This window comes from Oncorhynchus mykiss, chromosome 21, assembly GCF_013265735.2.
Source record: "Oncorhynchus mykiss isolate Arlee chromosome 21, USDA_OmykA_1.1, whole genome shotgun sequence".
Taxonomy (NCBI): Eukaryota; Metazoa; Chordata; class Actinopteri; order Salmoniformes; family Salmonidae; genus Oncorhynchus; species Oncorhynchus mykiss.
Window position 1 is genome coordinate 32,318,474 of NC_048585.1, and position 25,829 is coordinate 32,344,302.

The 25,829-nt window shown below is 44.7% G+C and overlaps 1 protein-coding gene across 1 annotated transcript in view; it reads left to right on the forward strand.

Moving 5' to 3' along the window:
- Positions 1-25,085, forward strand: part of LOC110500258 (D(4) dopamine receptor) — a 33,516-nt gene extending 8,431 nt beyond the window's left edge. The window contains exons 2-6 of the mRNA XM_021577515.2: positions 1,313-1,500; positions 5,439-5,770; positions 6,033-6,145; positions 11,577-12,283; positions 23,768-25,085. Coding sequence (XP_021433190.1) covers positions 5,486-5,770; positions 6,033-6,145; positions 11,577-12,283; positions 23,768-23,970 — 1,308 coding nt within the window. The 5' untranslated portion in view covers positions 1,313-1,500; positions 5,439-5,485 and the 3' untranslated portion in view covers positions 23,971-25,085. The remainder of the gene's footprint in view (positions 1-1,312; positions 1,501-5,438; positions 5,771-6,032; positions 6,146-11,576; positions 12,284-23,767) is intronic.
- The last annotated feature ends 744 nt before the right edge of the window (positions 25,086-25,829 follow it).

Genomic DNA, 25,829 nt, shown 5'->3' on the forward strand with positions numbered 1-25,829 from the left:
ATTACCTTGCTACACAGCAGGCCTATGCGATGTGCTTGTGTGCATGCGTGTGCACGTGTGTGTCCGTGTAAAATTTAAACCGAGATATTAAACACAGCAGTGAGCTTGAACACCCTTCCAGATGACAATTCAAATTTCCACCATAGATCAAATTCAATAGAGCAATCCGTCTCAGCTTGGGACAAACGCTTCTATTTGGCAATCTGTGGGTGTTATCAGGAAGAGATCGCTGAGAAAGGAACATCATCAATATAATCAAAAATGAATGCATCCGGACTGCCCAGATGTGAGAAGAAAATCATTTTTGGATCAGAGCCATAGGCACACAGAACATGACAAACTCTGTTTGTACATAATGTGTCAACCTATTGGGCAAAAACTGTTTGAATCAATGTTTTTTCCACATCGTAAAAAAAAATGTGATGATGTTGAATCCACGTGGAAAACTGATTGGATTTGCAAACAGAAATTAACGTAAAGGAATTTCATGCTTTTTTTTCACCTAACTCCTCACCTAAATCTAATGACATGGGACATTGTTTGTTGATTTCACGTCGAAGTCACATTTAGTTGACAACTCAACAAACAAAGGTAAATCAAAACTAGACCAAACCACTCCAAAATTGGACAAACAAAAAAACACTGCTTTCATATCTCATCTATACAAGTGAAATGAGCTGGATGAACAGTTCGAGTGGGTCTTTTTGTAGCTTGTGCAAGCTCTCAATGGGTGTCATGGCAACCCTCACCTGTTGCCGCGGAGAAAAAGACAGTTCCATATCACAGGAAAAAAATGCTCTGATCTGGAGCACGCTCAGTGGGGAGACTGTAGGAAAACAAGATGCGTTATTTCAGAACAACATGCAAAACAACACACAAAAACAACAATACGACAGGGAGAGAGGCTGCATATGATGAAATCTGAATTATAGCTAGAGTTAAAAATATGACACGAAAGAGGGAATAGTAATAAGCTTTCCTTAGAAAGCTTTCCTAAAACTGGCTGACGAGAGCAAAATGCATCATACGGGCCTGATTCCTGTATTTTGAAACCTACATATCTTGAAAACTGAATTGCTTGACATGCAAAACAGTTTGGGAATACATCAACAATAGACTAATGAAACAAATACCAAACGTTTTTGGGTGGAGTTTTCCTTTAATCCGCACTGATGTAAAAACACAGATGCCTACTGTACCATCACTTTGGATGAAAAATAGCAGAGGTCACTTTGGGCTACTGAGTTGCAGCAGAAGTGGGTTAAAGAAAATGTGTTTTTGTTACATCCCACCTCTTCCTCTTCCCTGGCAGGTGTGATCTGTGATGTCACTCAGGGAGATGAGCATGACTGAAGAGTCATCTCTGTAAAACATGGCTGTCACGGGTCTCAGCGAGGCGAAGCAGTTGGCTGACACACACACGCTAAACACACTGCGTCTAGAACCAGTGGTCAGGACACACATCACGCTCTGCGCATCTCCCGGCCTCACTTCATGAAGGTAGGAACATCTATCAGGGTTGTGAGGGCGTGATGTGATTACACACTTCCCTCTGTATTGATGGACATGATTTGCATGCACACATACACATGCACGCTCTCTCTCTCACGAGCCATCAATACAGGACTAAGATCGAATCCTACTACGGCAGCTCTGACGCTCGACAGATATGGCAGGACTTGCACACTATCACAGATTACATGTGGGTTAGACTATTAAACAGGTTAACATTAGCAAGGCCACAGGGCCAGACGGAATACCCGGATGGGTACTCAAGAGCATGCGCTGATCAGCTGGCAAGTGTCTTCACTGAAATGTTCAACCTATCACTGACCCAGTCTGTAATACCAACTTGTTTCAAGCAGACCACCATAGTCCCCGTGCCCAAGAATGCTAAGGTAACCCGCTTAAATGACTATTGCCCCGTAGCACTCACACCTATAGCCATGAAACACTTTGAAAGGCTGGTCATGGCTCATATCAACACCATCATCCCAGACACACTCCAATTCGCATACCGCCCTAACAGATCCACTATTGCACTCCACAGTGCCCTCACCCACCTGAACAATAGGAATACCGATGTAAGAATGATGTTCATTGACTACAGCACAGCATTGAACACCATAGTCCCCTCCAAGCTCATCACCAAGTTCAGGACCCTGGGACTAAATACCTGCCTCTGCATCTGGATCCTGAACTTCCTGATGGGCCAGCTCCAGGTGGTGAGGGTAGGTAACAACACATCCGCCACTCTGACCATCAACACGAGGGCCCCTCAGGGGTGTGTGCTTAGTCCCCTCCTGTAGTCCCTGTTCACCCACGACTGCTTGGCCGTGCATGACTCCCACCTCATCATCAAGTTTGCTGTTGACACAATTGTGGAACGACTGATGACAATGAGGCAGCCTATAAAGAGGAGGTCAGAAACCTGGCAGTGTGGTGCCAGGACAACAACCTCTCCCTTAACGTCAGCAAGACAAAGGAGCTGATTGTGGAATACAGGAAATAAAGGGGCGAGCACTAAAGAATGAACATGGACACACACCCACACAGTTGTGAAGAGGGCATAACAGGACCTCTTCCCCCTCAGTAGGCCAAACAGATTTGGCATTGACCCTCAGATCCTCAAAAGCTCCACAGCTGCACCATTGAGAGCATCTAGACTGGCTGCATCACCGCTTGGTACGGCAACTGCAAGGCACCCAACCACAAGCTGCCCAGTACATTACTGGGGCCGAGCTCTCTGCCATCCAGGGCTTCTATACCAGGGGGTGTCAGAGGAAGGCCCAAATTATTGTCAAAGACTCCAGCCACCCAAGCCATAGACTGTTCTCTCTGCTACCTCACGGCAAGCAGTACCAGTGCATAAAGTCTGGAACCAACAGGACCATGAACAGCTTCTACCCACAAGACTACTAAACCAGACTGCTAAATAGCTAATCAAATCGCTACACGGACTAGCTGCAAAGACCCTTTTTTGCACTAATTCTCTTGCACTGACTCTACGCACCCACACTAGACTCTACCCACACATTCACACATGCTTACACTGACACCCCACCACACACATACACACACACACCCTAAATATGCCCACACACACAACACTCCCACACATGCATACTGACACCACACACACACACACACACACACTTTTACACTCACCACATACGCTGCTGCTACAGTCTATTATCTGTCCTGTTGCCTAGTCATTTTCCCCTTCCTATGCAGATGCCTTCTGAAAGTATTCACACCCCTTGACTTGTTCCACATTTTGTTGTGTTACAGCCTGAATGTAAAATGGATTACATTGATATTTTGTGTCACTGGCCGACACACAATACCCCATAATGTCAAAGTGGAATTATGTTTTAAGAAATGTTTACAAATGAATAAAAAACGAAAAAGCTGAAATGCATTGAGTCAATAAGTATTTAACCCATTTGCTATTGCAAGCCTAAATAAGTTCAGGAGTACAAATGTGCTAAATAAGTCACGTGATAAGTTGCATGGACACACTCTGTGTGCAATAATAGTGTTTCACGTGATTTTGAATGACTACCTCATCTCTGTACCCCACACATACAATTATCTGTAACGTCCCTCAGTCGAGTAGAGAATTTCAAACACATATTCAACCACAAAGACCAGGGAGGTTTTCCAATGCCTCGCAAAGAAGGGCACCTATTGGTTGATGGTAAAAAAAAATAAAAAAATAAACAGACTTTGAATATACCTTTGAGCATGGTGAAGTTATTAATTACGCTTTAGATGGTGTATCAGTATACCCTGTCACTACAAAGATACAAGCGTCCTTCCTAACTCAGTTGCTGGAGAGGAAGGAAACCGCTCTGGGATTTCACCATGAGGCCAATGGTGATTTTAAAACAGTTTCAGGGTTTAATGGTTGTGATATGACAACAATGTAGTTACTTCACAACACTAACCTAAATGGCAGAGTGAAAAGAAGGCTGTAAAGAATAACAAATATTCTAAAATATTAACATGTGGAAAAAGGCACTTTAGTAATACTGCAAAAAAATATGGCAAAGAAATTTACTTTTTATTTTTTCTCCCCAATTTCGTGGTATCCAATTTTTTATTGTTTTTAGTAGCTACTATCTTGTCTCATCGCTACAACTCCCGTACGGGCTCAGGAGAGACGAAGGTTGAAAGTCATGCGTCCTCCGATACACAACCCAACCAAGCCGCACTGCTTCTTTAACACAGCGCGCATCCAACCCGGAAGCCAGCCGCACCAATGTGTCGGAGGAAACACTGTGCACCTGGCAACCTTGGTTAGCACACACTGTGCAAGGCCTGCCACAGGAGTCGCTGGTGCGCAATGAGACAAGGATATCCCTACCGGCCAAACCCTCCCTATAAGACGACGCTAGGCCAATTGTGCGTCGCACCACGGACCTCCCGGTCGCGGCCGGTTACGACAGAGCCTGGGCGCGAACCCAGGGTCTCTGGTGGCACAGCTGGCGCTGCAGTACAGCGCCCTTAACCACTGCATGTTTTGGGTATGCTTGTCATTTGCGAGGACTATAGAGTTTTTTGGGGATAAAAATAAATGTAACACAGCAAGGAACAGCCAAAATTCTAGAGGAAAACCTGGCTCAGTCTGCTTTCCAACAGACACTGGAAGAGGAATTCAGCTTCCAGCAAGACAATAAGGCCAAATCTACAATGGAGTTTGCTAACCAGATGGCATTGAATGTTCCTGAGTGGCCTAGTTACAGTTTTGACTTAAATCAACTTGAAAATCTATAGCAAGAGCTATAGCTGTCTAGCAATTTTATTCTATTTATTTATTTAACTAGGCAAGTCAGTTAAGAACAAATTGTTATTTTACAATGACAGCCTACCGGGGAACAGTGGGTTAACTGCCTTGTTCAGGGGCAGAACAACAGATTTTTACCTTGTCAGCTCGGGGATTAGATCCTTTCAGTTGCTGGCCCAATATACTAACCACTAGGTTACATGCCGCTCCATATGATGATCAACAACTAACTTGACAGAACTTGAAGAATAAAAAAATATATATATAATGGGCAAATATTGTACAATTCAGGTGTGAAAAGCTCTTAGAGACTTGATGAGACCCAAAGATTCACAACTGTAATCGCTGCCAAATGTGTTTCTAACATGTACAGTGTTGACTCAGGGTGTTGAATACTTATTTTATTGAGATATATTTATGTTTTATTTTTCCTGCATGTTTAATAAATGTTCACATTTTTCTTTCTACTTTGACATTACAGAGTATTTTGTATAGATTGATGATAAAAAAATACAATTAAATACATTTTAATCCCACTTTGTAACACAACAAAATGTGAAAATGTGAAAATTCAAGGGGTGTGAATACTTACTGAAGGCACACACACACACACACCACAGTAAACACTCTCCTCTCGCCTCCTCCCTAGATGTTAACTTCAGAGCGACAGTGCAGCCCGGGGCCTCCATAATCGACATGGTCAACGTGACGACGTCACCCAGCAGCAATGCCACCCCAGAGGGTCTGACTGAGGGGGGGCTGGTGGTCCTGGGCCAGAGGGAAGAGTATGATTACAATTACTTTGCCCTGGTGCTGGGCGTGCCCCTCATCCTGATCATCATCCTGGGCAACGTACTTGTGTGTCTGAGCGTGCTCACTGAGCGCTCCCTGAAGACTGCCACCAACTACTTCATCATCAGCCTGTCTGTGGCCGACCTACTGCTGGCTGTACTGGTGCTGCCCCTCTACGTCTACTCTGAGGTGAGGGAGGAGCGGAGAGTGTGTGTGTATGTATGTGTGTGTGTATTTATGTGTGTATCTGTGTGCGCGTGTGTAAGTTGACCTTCCCTCCATGACCTCTTAAATTGAAGAAACACGTACACATACCCAAATACATGTTGTTTTGTTCAATTACCTGCCCTGTCTGTCTCTTCGTAGTTTAAAGTCCACCGCTGACAGGACTGACAACTTGTTAACCATGTGTTGTTGTTGTTGTTGTTGTTGTTGTTGCTGTGTGTCCCAGTTCCTGGGTGGTATCTGGACCCTGAGCACATACATCTGTGATGCTCTGATGACCATGGACGTCATGTTGTGCACTGCCTCCATCCTCAACCTATGTGCCATCAGTGTGGACAGGTGAGTCCTTCTGTCTCAACTTCGCCTGAACACTATTTTAACACATGGCTGTCAGGTCACACTAGTTTTTAATACCACACCTGTCCTCTCTAACCTGTCGAGTTACGGTACACTGGACTCTGAAACATAGCAACACCACATGTCCATCCACAGGGCACAAACTGGTTGAATCAACATTGTTTCAATGTAATTTGTCAACATATTGTGACGTGGAATATACGTGGAAAATACATTGGATTTGAAAAAAAGTAATTAACTGTTGTTTTGAGAGAGACATTTCTACAACAGGATTATGTCCTCATGGTAACCACATTTCAACATATGGAAACCTTGTATATAAACCTTGAATTTGTACCTTTAAAACAATGTCAGATCTTCAACGTTATACACACTATCAGAAGAAAAAAAAACTATAGGCTGGGCAGCACCTCCTGGCTCCCACTAGAGAATTGATCTACAGTGGGGCAAAAAAGTATTTAGTCAGCCACCAATTGTGCAAGTTCTCCCACTTAAAAAGATGAGAGAGGTCTGTAATTTTCATCATAGGTACACTTTAACTATGACAGACAAAATGAGAAAAAAAAATCCAGAAAATCACATTGTAGGATTAATGAATTTATTTGCAAATTATGGTGGGAAATAAGTATTTGGTTAATAACAAAAGTTTATCTCAATACTTGTTATATACGCTTTGTTGGCAATGACAGAGGTCAAACGTTTTCTGTAAGTCTTCACAAGGTTTTCACACACTGTTGCTGGTATTTTGGCCCATTCCTCCATGCAGATCTCCTCTAGAGCAGTGATGTTTTGGGTCTGTTGCTGGGCAACACGGACTTTCAACTCCCTCCAAAGATTTTCTATGGGGTTGAGATCTGGAGACTGGCTAGGCCACTCCAGGACCTTGAAATGCTTCTTACGAAGCCATTCCTTCGTTGCCCGGCCGGTGTGTTTGGAATCATTGTCATGCTGAAAGACCCAGCCACGTTTCATCTTCAATGCCCTTGCTGATGGAAGGAGGTTTTCACTCAAAATCTCACGATACATGACCCCATTCATTCTTTCCTTTACACGGATCAGTCGTCCTGGTCCCTTTGCAGAAAAACAGCCCCAAAGCATGATGTTTCCATCCCCATGCTTCACAGTAGGTATGGTGTTCTTTGGATGCAACTCAGCATTCTTTGTCCTCCAAACATGACGAGTTGAGTTTTTACCAAAAAGTTATATTTTGGTTTCATCTGACCATATGACATTCTCCCAATCTTCTTCTGGATCATCCAAATGCTCTCTAGCAAACTTCAGACGGGCCTGGACATGTACTGGCTTAAGCAGGGAGATGGTAGGCTTTGTTACTTTGGTCCCAGCTCTCTGCAGGTCATTCACTAGGTCCCCCCGTGTGGTTCTGGGATTTTTGCTCACCATTCTTGTGATCATTTTGACCCCACAGGGTAAGATCTTGCGTGGAGCCCCAGATCGAGGGAGATTATCAGTGGTCGTGTATGTCTTCCATTTCCTAATAATTGCTCCCACAGTTGATTTCTTCAAACCAAGCTGCCTACCTATTGCAGATTCAGTCTTTCCAGCCTGGTGCAGGTCTACAATTTTGCTTCTGGTGTCCTTTGACAGCTCTTTGGTCTTGGCCATAGTGGAGTTTGGAGTGTGACTGTTTGAGGTTGTGGACAGGTGTCTTTTATACTGATAACAAGTTCAAACTGCTTGGCTAGTTCTATTTGAGCCACTGCCTTAGTCTGCCTTTTAATTCCAGTTTGTCTACAAATGAATAACTGATATGTTGGATTCACGTCTTCATCTCAATCAAAATCAAATTTAAAGAATAAGATGACATCAAAACAAACATTATTGAAAGTGTTTTAAAAGTTTGATTTTATTTAGTTCTGATCTTTGACTTAAAACTAAGTTTTTAACTAGAATTAAAGCCAGACTAAGTTAGTGGCACAAATGGAACTATCCAAGCAGAAGATAATGTTGATATTTGATTGCGTTGACAACCAAACACAATTCAATATTACATTTGTAATACAGTAAATAGCCTAAAGTTAAGGCTATCGTAGAAACGAATGTAACTTTAAAATGAGTAACACATCCATGGCCACATTGAGGTTACTGTAACTATGAATGTGTTCTTATGTAATCATATAAAGTGTGCATATTCAAAATAGCATGGATAGGTCGTCGCAGGTCTGTGGACATGATCACAATTTCTGTAATAATCTGTGCAGAATCTCGAACGGCATTGGTCACTTGCACCGTGTACTTTTAATGCAATCTCAACTGCAATCCAGGTCATTTGGTTATGATGCACAGTGATAACACAATAATCTTTTCTATAAATAAACCACAATGTTACGACTTCTATGAATGGTGAGTGGAGGAGTCAAGCGCCGAGAGCAGGTAATTCCGTACGTGGATATTTTATTCCAAAGACAGTGGAGACACGGACATGCGAAACACAAGGGCGCCTGAAACAACCCGTCCAAAATACAAAGGACTAAAACTGTCCGGAAAAATATAGATCACACTAATACACCAACACCAAATAACAGAGAACAAGCCCGCACAAATACCCAGCGGGCCTAGTGCCCTTAAATAGCCTACAAACAAACACTAACTCAAAACAGGTGTACCCAATTAAACCCAATAAACAGAAACAAACGGAAAGGGAATCGATGGCAGCTAATAGGCCGGCGACGACGACCGCCGAGCGCCGCCCGAACAGGAAGAGGCACCATCTTCGGCGAGATCCGTGACACACAAATCAGACATTGTTTGGCATTAGAATTTGTTTGTGCCTTTAGATGGTTGAAAGCGTAGTGATGACACAATGGATATTCAACTAGCTTTTGGCTGTCTTTTTGAGTGGGTGAGATCGACGTGTCAACCAATTATTACCCAATTATTCATGTTGAAATGACATGCTGTGCCCATTGGGCAGTCTCCAGTATGATTTGAGTTCACAAAGAATTGCAAAGAACTACCGCAATATCTCTGAATTATTAGGAAAAGATTGATAACGCAAGTTCTTCTTCAAAAAGTTTCTTCAAGAAATACCCTGGGTGTACCCTTTATTCCCACTTTTGAAAGTAACAAAGAGAGCCATTGAAAAACACCAAAAACAATATCTTCAACTTGCAAGTTCAATATGTCCTTCTAATATCTGTAGCGAGCTCTGTAGCGAGCCCTGTCACTCATAGTAATCCCCCAAAGCATTCTGCCAGACTGTGAGAAGAGCGTAGCGAGACCATTAGCAGACATCACACAGTGAATGCTAACTGATGGCTGTGGTCTATAGGAGGCTAATGGAACCGTAACTCTGGAACCCCCTCATCGACCCACTCATCAAGGCCCGCTAATTACTCAAAACAGAGAGAAGCAAACTCACGCCAACCACCCAGGGGACTCTACCCCAAAACAACATCTAAGGGCTAAGTGTGACCGAGAGCTTCTAAGGCAAAGCAAAAACAAACCGACTGTAAAATAGAGAATAAGCATTAAATAGGTTCCACACAGCACACACTTCTTGCTAGTTAAATGTTGTATCCCTAGTGTTTTGCGGCTGACAGGTTCTATAGCATTGTGGTGTTATTACATTTCACAATGTAATAATACGACATGGTATCTAATCAATAGATTGAGATTAATTGGATTTATAAGACATGAGAAGCAGGGTAGTACCAGGTTGTGGGGGTTGGAATAGAGTGGAGTTACAAATGAAGGTGAATATTATTGTAACTTCATCTGTGGCCTTCCAGTGTCTCCATATCTAAGTTTACTTTGAACCTGTAGGACCACAGAACAGCTCTGCACAACTTTGAGGTTTTTCAAATGTTTCCAGAACAGCCACCATGTCCTCTGAGTACTTCCCTGCTGTGTTGGCCTGTTTGAAGCCCCTCCATGTTGAATGTATGTATTGATGTATTTTAAATGTAGACTATGTAATTCGCTTTGATCCGTGTCTCAGCAGGTACAGTTGAAGTCAGAAGTTTACATAAACCTTAGCCAAATACATTTAAACTCAGTTTTTCACAATTCTGACATTTAATCCAAGTAAAAATTCCTTGTTTTAGGTCAGCTAGGTTCACCACTTTATTTTAAGAATGTGAAATGCAAAAATAATAGTAGATAGAATGATTTATTCCAGCTTTTATTTCTTTCATCACATTCCCAGTGGGTCAGAATTTTACATACACTCAATTAGTATTTGGTAGCATTGCCTTTAAATTGTTTAACTTGGGTCAAACGTTTCAGGTAGCCTTCCACAAGCTTCCCACAATAAGTTGGGTAAATTTTGGCCCATTCCTCCAGACAGAGCTAGTGTAACTGAGTCAGGTTTGTAGGCCTCCTTGCTCGCACACGCTCTTTCAGTTCTGTCCACAAATTTTCTATGGGATTGAGGTCAGGGCTTTGTGATGGCCACTCCAATACCTTGACTTAAGCCATTTTGCCACAACTTTGGAAGTATGCTTGGGGTCATTGTCCATTTGGAAGACACATTTCCGACCAAGCTTTAACTTCCTGACTGATGTATTGAGATGTTGCTTCAATATATCCACATAATTTTCCATCCTCTTGATGCTATCTATTTTGTGAAGTGCACCAGTCCCCCCTGCAGAAAAGCACCCCCACAACATGATGCTGCCACCCCCGTGCTTCACGGTTGGGATGGTGTTCTTCGGCTTGCAAGCCTCCCCCTTTTTCCTCCACACATAACGATGGTCATTATGGCCAAACAGTTCTATTTATGTTTCATCAGACCAGAGGACATTTCTCCAAAAGGTACAATCTTTGTCCACATGTGCAATTGCAAACTGTAGTTTGGCTTTTTTATGGCGGTTTTGGAGCCGTGGCTTCTTCCTTGCTGAGCAGCCTTTCAGGTTATTTCAATATAGGACTCGTTTTACTGTGAAATTGCTCCCAAGGATGAACCAGTCTTGGCTGATTTCTTTTGATTTTCCCATGATGTCAAGCAGAGGCACTGATTTTGAAGGTAGGCCTTGAAATACATCCACAGGTACACCTCCAATTGACTCAAATGATGTCAATTGGCCTATCAGAAGCTTCTAACGCCTTGACATAATTTTCTGGAATTTTCCAAGCTGTTTAAAGGCACAGTCAACTTAGTGTATGTAAACTTCTGGCCCACTGGAATTGTGATGCAGTGAATAATAACTGAAATAATCTGTCTGTAAACAATTGTTGGAAAAATTACTTGCGTCATAGTAGATGTCCTAACAGACTTGCCAAAACTATAGTTTGTCAACAAGAATAATTGAAAATTTAGTTTTAATGACTCCAACCTAAGTGTATGTAAACATCTGACTTTAACTGTACATAGCCATGGTGGCAGCATTGCACCTGAAGTACAACAGGTGTGCTCCATGTATTTTAAATGTATGTGATTTGTGTGTCCCTGCAGGTACATAGCGGTGGTGGTGCCCCTGAAGTACAACAGGAACCAGTTCAGCCTGCGGCAGCTGGTCCTCATTACGGCCACCTGGGTTCTCTCCCTGGGCGTCGCCAGTCCTGTCATCTTCGGCCTCAACCAGGTGCCGGGCCGCGACCCCACCGTGTGCAAGCTGGAGAACGACAGCTTCGTGGTCTACTCCTCAGTGTGCTCCTTCTTTGTGCCTTGCCCAGTCATGCTCTTCCTGTACTACTGGATGTTCCGGGGATTGAGACGCTGGAGCTCAGGCAGGAGGCGCTCCCAGCTGACGAGGGGAGGAAAACGGGGCCTGTCCCTGCACCTCTGCTCCGCCCTGCAGAGGGAGAACGCAGGGGTCAGGGCGGGGGCCAAGGAGAAGGTGGTGTACCTCATGCCCTCAGGGCTCAGCCCAATGTCACCGTCGACCGTATCGATGCCGTCGCCCACAGCGACCCCGGGGGTGGAGGGCAAGCAGCAGGATGGTGTGGGGGCTGGCATGGCGGAGAGCGACCCCATGACTACCCAGATAGAAAGCGTTTCGGACGCGGACCCCACGGAGAAGCCGCCTAGGCAGGGGAGGAGCCGGAAGGAGAATGGGCTGGCCCACGCTAAGGCCACCAAGAGGGGGCGCCGCAACAGCAAGAGTAGCAGAGTGAGTGGGAGGGAGCGAAAAGCCATGAAGGTCCTTCCTGTTGTAGTTGGTAGGTAGGTGTGTGTGTGTGTGTGTGTGTGTGTGTGTGTGTGTGTGTGTGTGTGTGTGTGTGTGTGTGTGTGTGTGTGTGTGTGTGTGTGTGTGTGTGTGTGTGTGTGTGTACATGCATGTGTATTCCAAGGTATAATACTTACACAAATCATGTCAACAAAGGACATTTAGCATCGTTGGGGTAAGGAAACAGTGGGTTGCGGTGAACTTAAAAAGTATTAATTACATAAACATGGAGGGGTATGGAAATGAGGGGTTTCCCACTCAGAATACATAACCTCATAACCTGCAGCTGACTGTTGACACATCAACTATGATTAAAGTGCAGGGCAGTTTGTGATTGTTGCTGTTTTGGTAATCAGTGCCTGGAGGGTGAGTGGTTTCACCTCTTCTCTGAGTATACAGTATATCCAGCTTCTCAAGCTCCAGTTCAGTGTGTTTCAATCTAGAGCAAGACGACTCCTACTCTCTCCAGGAGTGAGAATAATCATTTTTTTGTCTTAATTTGTTGTTGTCTAGTATTGTCTTTTGCTAGCTAGGGCCATCTACTTTACGTACTAGCCTCCCTTTCTGTATCGTATGACACTCACTGTCCCCTTTCCTCCCGGCTGGCTTGCCCTATCCTTCTGCTCGGTGGCTGAGTATGTCAGGTGAGCAAAAATGGAGGAAAGTTAAACTAAACTAAAATTAAACTTCTATCATAATTTCAGTCCCTCCTCTCTACCTTCCCTTCCTATGTAGCCACTGCTAACACCACTTCCTATCAACCCAGATTTCAGGTTCCTGCATTTAACCTTAGGAAACTCTTCGCCACCTTCTCCTCCCTCCTTAATCCCCCCCCCCCCCCCCCCCCCCCTCTCTGCGGAGGACATTGTCAACCACTATGAAAAGAAGGTAGACAATATCCACTCAGTCAGCCTATTGAGTCCACTGGTATGACTCACACAGAACTACCCTACACCTTGACCCCTTTCTCCCTTCTCTCTACAGATGAAATTCTAGTGCCGTCTGGCCACTCGATAACCTGCCCATCTGACCCCATCCCCTCCTCCCTTCTCCAGACCATCTCATTCCTAACTTCCCTCATCAATTCTTCCCTGACCACTGGCTGCATCCTCTCTGACTCCAAAATGGCTAGAGTCACTACCCTCCTCAAGAAACCAACACTCAACCCCTCTGACATAAAAAATGACAGACCGGTATCCCTTCTTTCTTGTCTTTCCAAAGCACTTGAGCGTGCAGTCTGACCATCACTCTCGTTATCTCTTTCAGAAAAATCTTCTTGACCCTAACCAGTCTGGCTTCAAGACGGGTCACTCAACAGAGACTGCTCTCCTCTGTGTCACAAAGGCTTTCCGCACTGGCAAAGTTGACTCTCTCCTCTGTCCTCATCCTCCTAGATCTATCCGATGCCTTGGACACAGTGAACCATCAGATCCTCCTTTCCACCCTCTCAGTGCTGGGCGTCTCAGGCTCTGCACACTTTTGGATTGCATTCTACCTGGCAGGCCGCTCCTACCAGGTGACTTGGAGAGGATCTGTGTCTGCACCACGTGCTCTCACTACTGGTGTCCCCCAGAGCTCGGTTCTAGGCCCTCTCCTCTTCTCTCTATATACCAAGTCACTCAGCCCCATCATATCCTCACATGGTTTCTCCTATCATTGCTATGCAGATGACACTCAACTACATTTCTCCTTCCCTCCTTCTGACAAATAGGTGGTGACACGCATCTCTGTGTGCCTGGCAGATATCTCAGCTTGGATATCGGCCCACCACCTCAAGCTCAACTCCGACAAGACGGAACTACTCTTGCTCCCGGGGAAGGCCTGCCCACTCCAAGACCTCTCCGTCACAGTTGACAACTTCACAGTGATCCCCTCCCAGAGTGCAAAGAACCTTGGCGTGACCCTGGACAACACCATCTTCCTCTGCAAATATCAAAGCAGTGACTCGCTCCTCCAGGTTCTTGCCCTTTAACATCTGTAGAGTACGACCTTACCTCACACAGGAAGTGGTGCAGGTCCTAATCCAGGCACTTGTCACCTCCCGTCTGGACTAATGCAACTCGCTGTTGGCAGAGCTCCCCGCTTGTGTCATCAAACCCCTGCAACATATCTGGAACGCCGCAGCACGCTTGGTGTTCAACCTTTCGAAATTCTCCCATGTCACCCAGTCCTCCGCACACTCCACTTGCATCCACTACAAGACCATGGTGCTTGCCTACGGAGCAGCAAGGGGAACTCCCCCTCGCCACACTCAGGCTATGCTCAAACCCTACATCCCAACCCGAGCACTCAATTCTGCCACCTTTGGTATCTTGTCCATTCCAGCTCAACCCAGTCAAACCTCTTCTCTGTCCTGCCAACTCAATGGTGGAATGAGCTTTGCCCTGAAGCTAGGACTGAAGAGTCCCTGCCCATCTTCTGAAAACACCTGAAAATCTACATCTTCAATGAGTATCTTAATATAAGATATCTGTCTTATTCCCCTCCCCCACATAAAAAAAGAAATAGTATTTTCTAGCTAGCAGTGACTTTGCTGATCATTTCTGTATTGTGAGAAAATGTACTTACTACGACTGGGATATGTGGTTGTCTCACATATCTATCTTAAGATGAATGGGGTCATTTCCATGTAAAAGGAGCCATGAGCACTAACATGTGAAGTTCATAGGAGAATGTCCAATTGGGTGTAAAATGAAAGCTATGAGTACCAAATCGGTAACGGAAAATTCCGAAAAATCTGTCAGGAATTTCTGCAATTGAGTTGGCTACAATGGGAAATCATAGTAGTCACATAACAGTTTGGACCGCACAGCATGGTACAGTACAGCACAGTACAGTAAAGAAAAGTAGAGTGTAGTTCAGTAGAGCACACTAGAATTTTGTACACTATAATGTAATGTATTGTACTGTACTGAACTCTACTGTACTTTACCATACTCTACTGAACTATACTTTACACTACTGTACTCTACTGTTCTGTACTGAACTCTACAGTACTAAATTCTACTGTTCTGTACTCTATTGTGTTCTACTAAGCTCTACTATGCTGATGTCCAAACTTATGAAACATAGACGTCTGTGATTGGTTTAGATTTGGTCCGGTTCGGACCAACCAAATTTGGTCTTGTTTGGGGGCAGAGGTCATTCAAATAATAGCCAGTGTGTAGAATAAAACCCAAATAATGAAAGGAGGATATTTCATATTTATACTTTTGTGTACCTATTTAGGAAACATCACCATAAAGAGAATGACATTCATATCCAGAATTATGCATCTATTTTAGTACAAATCGGGGACCTATGACGAAATTCCGTTACCGCAATTCTGTTACCGGGTGTAAATCAATTCACTGTAGTTCAATAACCAAAAGAACCATGTCATACATGACACCCCATTATTTCTGCAGGCATCGTTTATTCTTAATTCAGAGCAAATACAGTCCCTTCAGAAAGTATTCACACCCATTGACCTTTTCCACAGTTTGTTGTGTTACAGCCTGAATTTAAAATGGATTAAATGTAGGTTTTTGGTCACTGGCCTACACACAATACGCCATAATGTCAAAGGGGAATAATGCTTTTCAAAATTCTAAATAAGTCAAGAAATCTGTCATTTATTTAGAAGTTTTTGCCGGAGAGATCTTAGTCGTGCAATTTTACATCTAACTAAGATGTTTGGTGCAGTATCTCTCAATTTAAAAAAGTGCACGAAACTAAGACAACAAAGACTTTACCGGCTGGCCTCAAGAAAAAATGTTGTGTGCCGAACAATAAAATAAAAAAACTTACCGTTATCCGTTATCTTGAGGCGTTCTGGTGAGACGGGCATTAAAACAACTTACCTAGAAAGGTACTCCTCTGATGGAATGGACGGGCATTAAAACAACTTACCTAGAAAGGTACTCCTCTGATGGAATGGATGGATTGGAAACAACCTTTTATGAGATTCAGAACCGTGACCAAGTTGGATCAGGAAGATGGTGATGTGCAGGTCAGTTCCCTCATGCCATGGGCAGCGAGGCAGAGAACATTTTCAAATCGCTCACCTTTGCATCAGAGGATGAGGAAGCAGACTTTGATATTGTCGTGAGGAAATATAACGAATACTGTTTTCCCAAACGGAATGCTGTTCACGAACATGCCTGTTTTTATCAACGAGCTTCCAAGTGGACATGCAACAAGTGGTCAGAAAACAGGACTTTGAGAAAGAATGTGTCACACAAAATACAACTGAAAGAGAACGCACAGCGCGCAGCATCCCAATACCACTTACGCAGAAGGTGAAAGAGGAGCTGTGCAGGATGGAGTAAAATGACATAATGGAGAAGGTGACGCAGCCAACAGATTGGTGTGCACCCATGGTGCCTGTCCTGAAGAAAAATGGAATAGTGCGAACATGTGTGGGTTTGAAAAAGAATAACGAAGCGTTGAAAAGATAGTGAAAAAAACGGTTTATCCTACGCACCTCGGGATGAGATGCTGGCAAAGCTGAGCAGAGCCAAAGTATTCTCAACAAAGGGATGCAGCAAGTGGGTTTTGGCAAATACCCCTACGCTGTGACAGCAGAAAGTTGACAACCTTTATTACACCTTTTGGCAGGTACTGTTTCCGCCGTTTGCTATTTGGGATCTCGAGCCCTCTAGAAATCTTCCCCCCAAAAATGATATAGACATTGCAAGGCCTTGAGGGAGTCACCGTTTTATGGATGACATTTTGGTATATGCAAATACCATGGAGGAGCACGACGAGTGACTAAAAAGAGAATGAGTCAACCAGACTAAAGTTGAACAAATTAAAGTGAGCCCTCAGTCAAACACAGCGACGCTTCCTGGGACACCTCATTGACCCAATCAGGCCCGATTCAGAGAAAGTGGGGGCCATCTGGCAGCTTTTCCCCACCAGAGAAATTGCAGGAGCTGAAGAGAGTTATTGGGATGGATAAATACCTAGGGTAGTATATCCCCAACCTTTCCACAGTGGGTCAACAACTGCATGAGCTCCTGAGGTCAAAGACGGCATGGACATGGGATCACGCATACCAGGCAGTGTCCCAGTGCCTCAAAGAACTTCTGACGACTTCCCCAGTCCTGACGTTCTATGACAGCAACAGAACCATTGCAGTCTCAGCAGACGCAAGCAGCTTTGGGCTTGACAGTGTACTACTACAGCTCCACGGTGAGGAATGGAAGCCTGTGGTGTACTACTACAGCTCCACGTTGAGGAATGGAAGCCTGTGGTGTACTACTACAGCTCCATGGTAAGGAATGGAAGCCTGTGGTGTACTACTACAGCTCCATGGTGAGGAATGGAAGCCGGTGGTTTACTGCCACATCTCCACGGTGAAGAATGGAAGCCTGTGGTGTACTACTACAACTCCATGGTGAGGAATGGAGGCCGGTGGTGTATTACTACAGCTCCACGGTGAGGAATGGAAGCCTGTGGTGTACTACTACAGCTCCACGGTGAGGAATGGAAGCCTGTGGTGTACTACTACAGCTCCACGGTGAGGAATGGAAGCCTGTGGTGTACTACTACAGCTCCACGGTGAGGAATGGAAGCCTGTGGTGTACTGCTACAGCTCCACGGTGAGGAATGGAAGCCTGTGGTGTACTACTACAGCTCCACGGTGAGGAATGGAAGCCTGTGGTGTACTACTACAGCTCCACGGTGAGGAATGGAAGCCTGTGGTGTATTACTACAGCTCCACGGTGAGGAATGGAAGCCTGTGGTGTACTACTACAGCTCCACGGTGAGGAATGGAAGCCTGTGGTGTACTACTACAGCTCCATGGTGAGGAATGGAAGCCGGTGGTTTACTGCCACAGCTCCACGGTGAGGAATGGAAGCCTGTGGTGTACTACTACAGCTCCATGGTAAGGAATGGAATCCTGTGGTGTACTACTACAGCTCCATGGTGAGGAATGGAAGCCGGTGGTTTACTGCCACAGCTCCATGGTGAGGAATGGAGGCCGGTGGTGTATTACTACAGCTCCACGGTGAGGAATGGAAGCCTGTGGTGTACTACTACAGCTCCATGGTGAGGAATGGAAGCCTGTGGTGTACTGCTACAGCTCCACGGTGAGGAATGGAAGCCAGTGGTTTACTGCCACAGCTCCATGGTTAGGAATGGAATCCTGTGGTGTACTACTACAGCTCCATGGTAAGGAATGGAAGCCTGTGGTGTACTACTACAACTCCACGGTGAGGAATGGAAGCCTGTGGTGTACTACTACAGCTCCATGGTGAGGAATGGAAGCCTGTGGTGTACTACTACAGCTCCACGATGAGGAATGGAAGCCTGTGGTGTACTACTACAGCTCCCCGGTGAGGAATGGAAGCCTGTGGTGTACTGCTACAGCTCCACGGTGAGGAATGGAAGCCTGTGGTGTACTACTACAGCTCCCCGGTGAGGAATGGAAGCCTGTGGTGTACTGCTACAGCTCCATGGTGAGGAATGGAAGCCTGTGGTGTACTGCTACAGCTCCACGGTGAGGAATGGAAGCCTGTGGTGTACTGCTACAGCTCCATGGTGAGGAATGGAAGCCTGTGGTGTACTGCCACAGCTCCACGGTGAGGAATGGAAGCCTGTGGTGTACTGCTACAGCTCCATGGTGAGGAATGGAAGCCTGTGGTGTACTGCTACAGCTCCATGGTGAGGAATGGAAGCCTGTGGTGTACTGCTACAGCACCACGGTGAGGAATGGAAGCCTGTGGTGTACTACTACAGCTCCCCGGTGAGGAATGGAAGCCTGTGGTGTACTGCTACAGCTCCATGGTGAGGAATGGAAGCCTGTGGTGTACTACTACAGCTCCATGGTGAGGAATGGAAGCCTGTGGTGTACTGCTACAGCTCCATGGTGAGGAATGGAAGCCTGTGGTGTACTACTACAACACCATGGTGAGGAATGGAAGCCTGTGGTGTACTGCTACAGCTCCCCGGTGAGGAGTGGAAGCCTGTGGTGTACTGCTACAGCTCCATGGTGAGGAATGGAAGCCGGTGGTGTACTACTACAGCTCCATGGTGAGGAATGGAAGCCTGTGGTGTACTGCTACAGCTCCATGGTGAGGAATGGAAGCCTGTGGTGTACTGCTACAGCTCCATGGTGAGGAATGGAAGCCTGTGGTGTATTACTACAGCTCCATGGTGAGGAATGGAAGCCTGTGGTGTACTGCTACAGCTCCATGGTGAGGAATGGAAGCCTGTGGTGTACTGCTACAGCTCCATGGTGAGGAATGGAAGCCTGTGGTGTACTGCCACAGCTCCATGGTGAGGAATGGAAGCCTGTGGTGTACTGCTCCTTGTGGCTCATGGAGGCAGAAACCAGATAATCAGAGATGGCCCTGACAGAGATGGTCGCCTCGCGTCGCATTCTTAGGTGACAGACCACAGGCCCTTGGTCCCACTAATGAACAGCAAAGACTTGGATAACGTGCCTTTACGGTGCCACTACTCATGCGGCCGATGAGGTTCAAACCCACAGCGGAGTACGCGCCAGGACAAACTATGGTCGTGGGGGACACTCTTTCAAGGAGTCTGTCGATACTCACAGAAAAGGAAACAGACACACACACATACATGGAGTGTTACATTGCCGCCATGATCTACAACATACCTGCTACAAAGACAGAAATGGAGAGCAGAGTTTCCCGCCGCAGCAGATGATGAACTACAGACAGTGATCAAGTACAGGTTCAGGCTGGCCAGAACATGTGAGTAAAACCCCAGTCACGGAGAGTTTTTCCCAGTGAAAAGTGAACATTCAGAGTACAATGGTATGGTCACAAGGGGGAACCGCATACTAGTACCACAGACACAGAGGGCGGACATTCTTGATAGAATACACGATGGACATCAAGGTCAGACTAAATGCAGAGAGAGGGCCAATGCCTCAGTATTGTGGTCGGGGATCTCAGAGAAGAAAAAGGTCATGTCAGTCTTGGCCCAGCAAAAGGAGCCACTAATCTCAACACCGCTCCCTGGCAGGCCATGGAGAAGAATTGATCTGGATCTATGCGTGCATAACAAACAAAACGATCTGATTATATCTGACTACTACTTAAGATTCATAGAAATACTACACATGCCTACAACCACAAGCACACAGGTTGCCCTTAAGCTGAAAGGAACCTTTGCAAGGTATGGGATTGCAGATGAGGTCGTTAGTGAAAATGGGCCCCAATTCTCTATTTCCGAGTTCCAAGAAATGGCAAAGCAGCTTGACGTTAAGCACATTACGTCCAGCGCTCACAAACCTCCGGGTAACGGTCACACAGAAAGGGCAGTGCAGACCGCAAAGAGGATTCTAAAGCAGAAAGACCAGCTGATTGCTCTCATGTGCTACAAGTCAACCCCATGCACAACAACGGGAATGAGCCCAGCAGAGTTCCTCATGGGTAGAAGAATCTGAACGACGCTCCCAACCTTGGTGAGAAACCTGCAACCTAAGTGGCCCAACAACAAAAAAAACATCAGGATACAGCAGAAAATAGGAAATGAGCCTTCTACTACAACCAACGTCACGGGGCTAGACCACGACAGTTGCTACCGCCAGGAGAAACAGTGCTCACCAAGCTCGATTGCCTAAAATAGTGGACAACACCTGCAGTGGTAACAGGTGAAAGCGCCACACCTAGGTTTTACAACGTCGAGATGCAGAAATGAGGAACACTACGACTTAACTGTCGCCACCTCCGGGCAGTGCCCACCCCAACTAAAGGCATTACGCCTGCCTCTCCTGAGAGAAGAGTAAATACTCTACTGCCAGACAAGGGTCAAGAAGAGGATGTTTGAAATCAATGGTTTTTGTTCAGCGTTACATAATAACATAGCTTTATAGCAACACAAAACAAGGATCAGATTTTTGCAATCTGAGACCACAGGGGATGGCATCAATATAACAAACCCTGAATGCTTGAAAGAGGCTGCATGCTGAGAAGGGGCTAACATTTTTATTATGTGAGAAAAAGGCTCACACTCCTTGGCTATGTATTCAGCATTTGAAAACACAAGACTGTTAAAATGCAACGAGGGGAGACGGTGGTGTTAGACGCTGTTGATGCTCCACAGATTTAGCAGGATGTGTTGAGCGTTATGCTCGTGCTGTGGTGAAAAATAGAGGAATGAATAATGACACCCTCCACAGTATAGTCTCTTCCCACAATGCTGGGCCTGTTTGCTTACTAATGCAGGACCGCATCCACTGACAAACCAACTCCCGTAGAGTCCGCAGTCTGTGCTGTGGATCTAAGCTATATCATACCATATGTGTGCGTGTGTGCACAGGTGTGAGTGTCAGCGCGTGCTGAATGAACGGAAGGAAAACATGACATATGCACCCCCATTGTCTACGTACATCTATGCAGGTCTACTCTGAGAGAGTCGTTCACGCCGAAACTGGCGCAGGCCAGGTGTACACGCAGAGCTGACTAACTTTACTCAGTGTGACAACGTTATCATGGCACGTTTGCTGGAAAGGTGATAAAGTGTTACCAGCTAATTAGCTGGCGACCAAATATAGAGTTAACACATGGTATAAGTGTCTGCAAGGTAATGCAGCCTGGTAATGGTAATGCAGCCTGCAGTACAAGTAGAGGAGGAAACAGCCACTCGATTGCCATCTTCTACCATGGTTCACACGGTCTGTGCAAACACTTTTTCTTGCCAAATGCATTTAGTCTACACACCCACAAACAGATCGCACAAAACCAGTAACTCTATATGCAGTGAGCTACAGTCTGCCTGCCAAAGACAGATTTTCCTCAATTGGGACAACACATGATATTTACCATCTCACATTATACCAATATACTCGTATTACACAAAACCAGTAACTCTATATGCAGATTCTGTCATAAACACCTTTTCCTCAATGTCATATCACATTGATGTTTACCATCTCAATTTATAGTAATTGTCGTGTCTTTGGCTATGCCGGATTAAGTGATATGACATGCTATTCTATAAAATAGTTTCTCCGTAATTAATATTACCTGATTGAGCTAATCATGTAAATGTAATTAACTAGAGAGTCGGGGCACCATGAAAGAATATTTATAGAGCTGTTATCTTCCGAATAAACTCTTAAAGACCTAGTAATATTTTACATCAATAGCAGTCAATATTAATCGTCACCTTAATTCAGTCTCATCTGAAAGCTTTAAATTCTTGGTTATCTGCACGAACCCTGGCTAACAATGTGAATCAGCAATACAAAATTTGGTTTAATTATTTATTTACTAAATACCTAACTAATCACCAAGAATTACATATACACATAATTAATCATAACTTGATTACAAATTACGTCATGAATGAAAACGTCCCTAGCATGCGGAACAGATATGACAGCTGGTTACACAAAAGAAAAGGGGCTGGGTTTAAGTGAAAGAGCGGGAAGACAAAGGAAAAAAGGGCGAAGCTGTGCTTTCTTAAATACAGCATCTTATGCATTCTAAATTACCGCCCATTTGGAAAAGGAAAATGCAATAAATATTTACTCTGAGCTGCGCTTCGGTAGGTTGGTGGTAGATGGAAGGCCGTGTTGCCCAACCAAGTCCTTTGTCCTTTGAAGAATGTCTCTGCTGGTAAATTGGATACGTTGTAGTAACGTCGTTGTGTGGTAGACAGAATACTTTGTCTGTTCCTTCCTAGCCTGCGTTTGCAGCTGCTGTTGCTAACTCAACGGCTAGGAGGTATCACTTCTGTAGTGAATAAGAGTTCAAAGTTCATACCATTCGCAACCAAAGCTCACATTGATGTTGGCTTCGTTCTGTAGTTATTATCTGAACCATTCTGACATCGGACCGTCGTCGTTGCATCCTCGGAACAGGAGATTGTCGTTGTTGATTACATTGTCGTCAAGGCTTTATATAGGAAGGGAGAGGAGGGCGTGTTTGAAAAGTTTTATAGCCCATGTCCCTTCACAGGAGTGGGCCACTGATTGAGCATAGCCCTAACCTTATGAAAACACAAATCTCACATTTTAGAAGCTAAAATCACATTTCATCCCATCACGAATAATTTCATATTCAAACATTTAAATTGAACAACAATTCCATGTGAATCCGATAACTCTGATGTGTAGACTTTCCACTGTATGCCATCTTATCATTGATGAGAATGTCTCAGATGACAACCGAACTGACATCATATTCATTAAGTACCACCGCATATGTTCAATTGGTCGGATTACCAGAATATAGTTCATTTCCCCCCACCTTCTGATGTTCCCAGAATCTCTCTCTAACATCAGTAGGGTAGAGAGAGGAAAAAGGGGGTAAGAGGTATTTATGACGGTCATAAACCTATCCCCAGGCCAACGTCATGACAGTAATATACTGTAGTTATGTATCCCTTGCCATGCATTAATTTATTGAAAAGACTGACTGCGTCACCTTTCCCCTCTTCCTCCCCCTTTTCCTCCTCACCACCCATCCTCCCTCTTCCTCTCCTCCTCCCCTCCTCTCACCTATACCAGGTGTGTTCCTAGCCTGTTGGACGCCTTTCTTTGTGGTACATGTGACCAACGTGCTGTGCGTGTCCTGCAAAATCAGCCCTACTCTGATCTCCGTGGTAACGTGGCTGGGCTACGTCAACAGTGCTGTCAACCCCATCATCTACACTGCCTTCAACGCAGAGTTCCGGAATGTCTTTCACAAACTTTTCTGCTGTCGAGCATGAGGCCTGAGTTCTGGAACCTCTTTGACAAACTATTCATTGAGATAGAAGAACAACTTTCTTTCAGGTTCAATCTGAGACCTGAATTGTAGAATGTTGCACTCGGCCATGAGACCTGAATTAAATTATCTTTCACAAAACTCCTCGGTTGATGGATGTGAGAGTGACTTCCTTACCCAAAGGGGTTTTCCTGGATCTAAGTGCTGGCAGAAGGTGAGGTTGTCAAAATGGATGAACCATAACAGGGGACAACCTGACAAAATTCGACGGATGCCTTAGTTGACATATTGTGAACTGAAAGACAGTGGCTCACTGTATCTGATGTTTCTACATTGAAGTTGATACTGTGTGACGGTTTTTCGTCCTGTAAAATATTGCTTGGATAAAGAAGATGGTGAATGCTGTTAATATCATAGCCCAAAGGCATAAAATCTGTGAACAATGTGCACACTTAAGATCACGTAACTATTTGATATGTGAGTTTTGATTTCTCTCAGAATTAAATGTTAATGCTATGTATGGTTCTCTGTTTTGATTTAATAATGTGCAGGTTTTCTGTGAAATTTGGTATTGGTATTTTCTTTATAATATACTTTGTCTCCTTTTATCCTGAGGACGTGGGAGACTTAAGGGACGTAGTGTGGCTCAAGAGGAACTTACATTATATAACAAACATTACATATTCTATCTTGTGGACATTGCCTGTAGATAAATATCATGAACATTTACGCCACAAGAAGTGACAAATTACAGACTTCAAGGGACAACATTGTGGAAACAACTATTTAAGATGATATCATTCCGTAAAGTTATACTTTGACCTATTTTGATCAAGTGCTTACAAAAGTGCTGTGAATTAACTGAGGTGAATGTGACAAATGTAAACAATTCTCTTTGTCGTTGATCGAAAAGTAATAAAACATGTTCCACATAATATGAATGCCGTATTTCCCCTATGTAAGAAACCGAGAACACTCGTCACAATCAGAATGGAATCATTTGAAATGACAGAGATACAATCTATTTTTCCATGTCACTGAGAGCGATATGGAATGTTGGTCGATCCCCTCATGTCAACACAAGCCACCGAAGACACTGCCGTATCACACCCACAGGAAATGATCATTGCACGTGAAATGATCCTTGTCTGCAAGACATATGTTGCCAGGGAGGCTTATCGTGTTATCTACAAGGGGGAGAGAAAAACGCAATCATGCAATTTCACCTCAAGCGTAAAGGCCTGAGCTTAATGAGCCGTCTTTGCTGTGGCTGGCGGACGCAGCTCTCACCCAGCTAGAGGAACACACACCCAGACATAGAGAGGAGCTGAGATGTGGACCTATGAGCCATACTTAGTGACCAGCCACCATGTATGAAAACAATCTATGTAGATCTGATCCACAGCCAGCCACTGACCACACTAGCAATCGTCCCCACAGCATGCCTGAAAGCCAAGACAGAGCGCCAAGAGTGATAAAATCACAGTTGGATGTTTTAATCTCTGGCCATGCTATGATGACCTGACACAAGGAAATGTGACTCTTCTTAAACCATAAAGGCAAAGGCAGTCTGAGGGGAAAATGGCCCACAACTCTGTTGTCGGACACCAGGGGTTTGCTAGAGCGTTATCGCACAAAAACACCCATAAACGGAAGGGATCACTGCCGCCACCTGCCTTTCCAACCAAGGTGCATGAATAGAGGAGCAGACTGAGGTACAGAGGATATTCAGCAACTTTTGGAAAACAATGGAATTAAATAAAAAGGCTTCTTTAATTGTTAAAAGTAGAACCAATGGGTTTCGGCTTATGGCCTTTTTAAAAACGGACAGAGGAGCTTTTAAATACAGTATTTATCCTTTGA